Source organism: Trichechus manatus, unplaced genomic scaffold (assembly GCF_000243295.1).
Source record: "Trichechus manatus latirostris isolate Lorelei unplaced genomic scaffold, TriManLat1.0 scaffold00004, whole genome shotgun sequence".
NCBI lineage: Eukaryota > Metazoa > Chordata > Mammalia > Sirenia > Trichechidae > Trichechus > Trichechus manatus.
The window spans coordinates 14,638,510-14,644,319 of record NW_004443940.1 but is presented as its reverse complement, the minus strand read 5'-3'; the positions used below and the strand labels follow the sequence as shown (position 1 = coordinate 14,644,319).

The 5,810-nt window shown below is 45.9% G+C and overlaps 1 protein-coding gene across 2 annotated transcripts in view; it reads right to left on the bottom strand.

Annotated features, from left to right (window-relative positions):
* PPP3R1 (protein phosphatase 3 regulatory subunit B, alpha) overlaps positions 1–5,522 on the bottom strand; it is a 71,216-nt gene extending 65,694 nt beyond the window's left edge. Inside the window, exon 1 of one of the 2 annotated variants that reach the window (XM_023733169.1) lies at positions 5,490–5,522. Coding sequence is in view for 1 of the 2 variants with exons in the window: in XM_023733160.1 (XP_023588928.1) it covers positions 5,102–5,104 (3 nt within the window). In the remaining variant the exon portion in view is untranslated. Of the gene's footprint in view, positions 1–5,101; positions 5,183–5,489 lie in introns of those variants that run through there. The other variant, XM_023733160.1, reaches the window with a different exon arrangement.
* Positions 5,523–5,810: the final 288 nt, after the last annotated feature.

The window sequence follows — 5,810 nt, the reverse complement described above, 5'->3', positions numbered from 1 at the left end:
AAGGTCAAGAATGGAGAGAGTTGACATGTCATGGGGTTGTTAACCAATGTCATAAAACAATATGTGTACGGACTGTTTAATGAGAAACTATTTGTTCTTTAAACTTTCACCTAAAGTACAATAAAAAAAAGTATAACATGTCCAGCCCTAGTTCAGATTAAATTTCTCTCCTGCCATGTACTCTTTCACTACTCCATGTTTAGTTTGTTAATAGTACATATCACATTGCATTACAGTTGTTTTTTATCTCACTTCAGTGCCTTGGAAATAATAATCATATCTTATGTATAGTTAAAAAAAAAAAAAACCCACTGCCATCAAGTCGATTCCGATTCACAGTGACCCTATAGGACAGAGCAGAAGTACCCCATAGGATTTCCAAGGAGCAGCGGGTGGATTCCAACTGCCAACCTTTTTAGTTAGCAACCATAGCACACCGTAGCTCTTAACCACTGCGCCACCAGGGTTCCATGTACAGTTAGTACTAGGTAAATTAAGATACTCAACTAAAACTTATTAAATAAACACATTTCTTGCTATTCTCTAAACAGTGGCTCTGAAACTTTGTTGTTAGTTTGCATCAAGTCAATTCCAACTCATGGTGACCTCACGTGCGCAGAGTAGAAAGGGTTTTCAAGGCTGTAACCTTTCAGAAGCAGATCCCCAGGCCTGTCTTCCAAGGCACCTCTGGGTGTGTTCGAGCCACCAACCTTTCAACCAGTAGTAAGTACTTAACCATCTGTGCCACCCAGGGACTCCCGTCAAACGTTCACATCAGAATCACCCGGAAGACCTATAAAACTCAGGCTGCTTGGTCCCATCCCCAGAGTTTAGGATTCAACTGGCCCAGGGTGAAGGTACAAGTTCTCAGAAGACGTTGATGCTGCTGGTCGAGGAACCACTTTGAGAATCAGTGCTCCAAATATATGTTGCCTCTTCCTACCTCCAGGCTTATAAAGTTTCTTCTGTTAGAGGCCGCTTTTACATTCCCCCAACTCTGCCTAGAAGCCCTGGTGGTGCAGTGGTTACACACTCGGCTGCTAACCAAAGGTCAGCGGTTCGAACCCACCAGTCGCTGTGCAGGAGAAAGACGCGGCAGTCTGCGTCCCTCAAGATTACAGCCTTGAAAACCCTATGGGGCAGTTCTACACTGTCCTACAGGGTCGCTATGAGTCGGAATCGACTCAACAGCACACAACTCTGTCTACTGTAATCTTCTCTTTACAGACCTAGCTCAAATGTCACCTCCTTCATAAACCTTTCTATAATACCAGATGAAACTGATTTTGCTCTTTCCTCAATTTCTATCAGATTTTGCGTATGTTATTCATATGATACTCATACTCATCACATGCTAACATTTCAGTTACTGGCATTTTGTCTTACTTCCTTTACCTTAATGAAGGTAGGGAACCTGCCTTAGTCATTATACCCTCAACAACAGACAGCATAGTAACCAGGGAACAACAGACAAAGTCTGTATGTATTTGTGGACATGAACAAATCCCTGTTGCTGCCCCAGATCTCTGGGTCTTACCTGCTTCATCCTTCTGGCCCGAGCTGACTTCCTTATTCTGCCTTGTACTTTTGTTTGCCTTACTACCTATTACTTGACTGATCCTCCCAGATCTGTCGGCTCTTCTCTTTGCTGGCTGCCCCTATTCAGCTTCTTTACCTTATACTCACTCTGAGCCTTTTTGAATTTTCTCATCCACTATGGGACATAATAGGAAACAAAATTTTCTCTTCACGGCTGGATGAATTTTAATTCTGCTAGTCACAACACAGGTTACTTGCTTCTTTTTTTTTAAAGGAGCTTTTCTTTGTTACAAAATCTGAACTAGAATGTTATGAACAACTCTAAGTGCAGTGATTTCAGAAAGCAATAAATTTAAGTTCTATTTATAGATCATGAAAATGAAGACAGTTTTAATAAAAAGTTTTAAAGCACAAAGAAAAGGTCCTTCCTAAGACTTAAGGTTGTCTTAAGAAACAAAATTTAAAACAGGTAACTGCTTATACACCAACTTCATGTAAGCATCCAGGGCAAAAGCCATATTATCTATTTCAACAAATACAAATACAAAAACCTGACATTTCTGAATTCTAAGCACATAGTGAGAACTATTTCTGATACGTGAAAATTTAACCAAGTTTCTAAAAATGCCCCTGCAAAATTTAGTCCTTCAGAAAGTACTGACTGTGTTTTCAATCACACTGACCTAAACATTCTTATGTGATTAATTCATTCTTTTTCTGTGCTTCTGCAAGACAACAACAGTGAAGTACTCTATCTAAAATCACATATGCCTACCTAGGAAAAAAACTGAAAACAAAGGCATCTATTTACTTATTTCATCATATACAACTGACCAGTAGTGGTTTAGAAAAAAATCCCTAGGCGCTCAATACTCACAAAATTATGTGTATGTCTGCATGTGTGTATATGCACACGCATCTATATAATCTTCACCCTACCAGTATGTCCGACAATTTAAAAACTCAAATGAGGATGGAAAGAGGAAAAATTTAACTCAAGACAAAAAAGAAGTGACATATCTTTTAAGGCAGCAACTAAAATTAATACCTGTTAGTAAAGGTCTAGGGTCGCTATGAGTCGGAAAAGACCCGATAGCAATGGGTTTGGTTTGGTTTAGTAAACGTACTTGATAGATTCAATTCAATCTCATAAGTCTTTTGATTAATACTGTAAAATTTCATGCCAAAATATAAATTCATTCATGATAATAGAAGTTATAAGAGATTTGCAAAAGGGAGTGAAAATTTTCATAACTGCGTGCTCACCTAACTAGAAAAATGAACCAGGGCACTCCAAAGCCCACTTTACTCAAGTTCATCAATATCCCATACTGGCGTAAGTCTGCCAATACCGTCACTGGCAGAGTGAACTGTAAGTATGCACTTGATACTTTAAGAGCCAGGGCTGTCTTCAGCAGATCAACATAAAAGTTGAGGAGCCACACTGTCAATGTGAATTATGTAGGTTCTGAAATGTTACTGAGAAAATAGAAATGGAAGAGAGAAGAGCCAAGGGTGAATGAGAAAGTAAATACTGAAAAGGAAACCAGTAAGAAAAAAAAAATAATGATCTGGAAAAAAAACATTATTATATTGTAAATCTTAAAAGATTTTAAAAGATTAGCAACACTGAGTACCAGGAATATAAGAATTTTAAGAGCTAGAAGACTCCCTAAATTCAATCTGCTGTTCAAAAAAAAGGGGAGGTGGGGGAATGCGCCACACGAAAAAAACAGTATTTGGAAACCAGACCATTCTGCTACATAACACAGAAACAAAAGGTTAGATCATTGTTGCTCAAAATGTATCATCTATAAATACAGGTAAAAACAAAGAATTCACTGTAATACAAAAGATCTTCAAAATCCTGACCTTAAAGTCAAATACGTGCCTAAGGAAGTTTTATTGAAGCACTTCCTAAATACAATTCCTAACTCCAAAAGACTATGCCAACAAAAAGGTTGTACTATAAATGGCTATAATTTTTCTAAATTACTTTCTGTAATAGTCTGGAAAAGCCTAAGTTTTGTGACTTCAGGGCCCCAAGTTGTCCCTGAGTTGCCTCCCAAGCTAGCAGGGAAAAACTTCCTCTACACATCAAAATCACTCATCATTTATTAACCCTGCACCTAATCTGTATTTTAAATACACCAATAAGCACGCTTAATCATTTGCTCTGTATTTTAAATAACGGCTAACTTACTTGAAAATTCTAATATCATTTTCTTCCCTCGCAATCACCACCAAATTGGTTCTGAGTGAGAATCCACAAAATTTCTGTCTTCACTAACTCATCACTCCATTTTGAAATATTTAAATTTTACATATAGTGGGGAATATAATGCAATTAAAAGGTGCAAGAAATTATCCAAAGCCAGTCTAAAATATCGTCTGACAACTGTTCAGAGTTTTAGAAAAAGCCTAACAACTGAATCACAAGTTCGAATATCAGATACGCACGGAAGAGCACTGCGAACCTTTCTACTATGTATACAACTCTTGATTACAAGAGGAAATTACACCGGCAACCCGGAGCAAGAGAACCGGTAAGGTAACAGCCTAAAAGGGCGTTGATTTCTTGGCTACAGTGACGGGCTGGAGACACACCCCTAGCGTCGGTGTCAAGCACTACAGCAATGAATTCTACCTAGGGATTAATGTGAGGGTAAGGAAAGACAAATTTAAATCGCCATGATTCAAAAAACAACCACCAGTACCACGAGATCAAGATTTACGAAGATAACAAAGAAAATGGAGAATCCTTGAAAGTAAGGAACCAGTAAAAACTATCCCCATTTATCCGAAACCAAGTTGCCCCATGTTTTCATGAATATACACCTGGAACCTTTCCGGCTGGCCAGTGCAGAGAAAAACAGCAGCGAAAGAAATACTAACAGGAGAGGGGGGAAGTGAGTGGCAGGATTCCTGCCAAGACTCCTTGCTTGAAAAGTCTGGGGTGTGAGTAGGAGAAACAGCAGCTCTAGAGCAGGTCTTACATAAAGCGCCATTTGCTAGATATTATTATTTCCATAGGATTTCAAATAACTCCCGAGCTTAAGAAAGAGTACGGGGTGAAAGGGGGGCTCCACGTGGAGGAGGTTTCGGAGAGCAATAATGCGGGGGACGCCGGGCTTTCTCGGAGAGTGCTAGGCTCGTGGGGGGCGAGCTGTCTGAGGAAGGGGCGGAAACCCGGCGGCGGCGGGGGAGCGCCCCGCAGAGGCCCGGGGGACTGGGGACGCGGCCGGGAGCGAGGCGGGGCGACCGCGGGGGCAGAGAGCGGGGGCCCCGCAGAGGCCCGGGGGCGAGCGAGGGGCCCCGCCGCTGTAGCTCCGGGAGGGCCGCCATCCTGTCAAGCGCCAGCCCGCCACCCCCGCCGGCCGCCAACGCACAAGGGCTGCTGCGGGCTCGCTCGGACCCGCCGCGGCATCGGCCGGGCCCGGATCTCTCGAATTTTCCACTGGTGGAAGCCGACCCGGGTGTCGGGGTTCGCCCCCGCACCCAACCTGGTAAGCAGCGGGCGGGCGGGGGAGGGCCAGTGCACTGGGGAAGCCAAAGGTCTCACCATTTTGCTCGGCGGGTCGGCGGCTCGCTCGGTCAGAGGAGAGTGTCGGCGCTCAGACGGGCTCCCGCAGGAAGCGGCGGCGGCAGTGGCGGCGGCCCAGCTGCGCTTGGCTTGGGCGGCTGCGGCCCTCGGGACGCCCGCGGGGGAGGGGGTGCAGGGCGGGGGAGGGCAGGCGGCGCCGCGGGGCCCGCGGCGGCCGGGTGATTGGGCACGCGAGGGAGCGGACGGGGGAGAAAAGAAAATAAGGTCGAGATTCAGAGAGAGGGAGGAGAGACGGCGAGAGGGAGGAGAGACAGAGACAGGAGGGGGAGAAGGGGGAAAGGGGATCAGGCGGCTCGGGGGCTACAGCCTCGCGCTCGCGCCCGCGCCGGAATCGTGACGGACTCACTGCAGTGGCTCCCGCTGACCCGCAACCTCAAGGCACGAAGAAGGGGGAGGGCGGGAGAGGGAGGGGAAAGCGGAGCGCAGCGGCGCGCGGGGCGAAGGGCGGGGGCAGGGGCGCGTAGAGCCGGGGAGGGGGCGGGGCTTCCGCGAGCGCGGCACATCCGGGAACCCGCGCGCCGAGCTCGGCGGCGGCCGCCGCAGCGCTCTGCAAGAGTCTGGTTGGGGAGCGCTAAAGGCGCGGACAACGTTTGCCCCTTAGCCAGCCGCCGCTTGCGTGCGGTGCGGGGGGAGGACAGTGGCGGGGGTGCGGACGTCTCTGACGTCG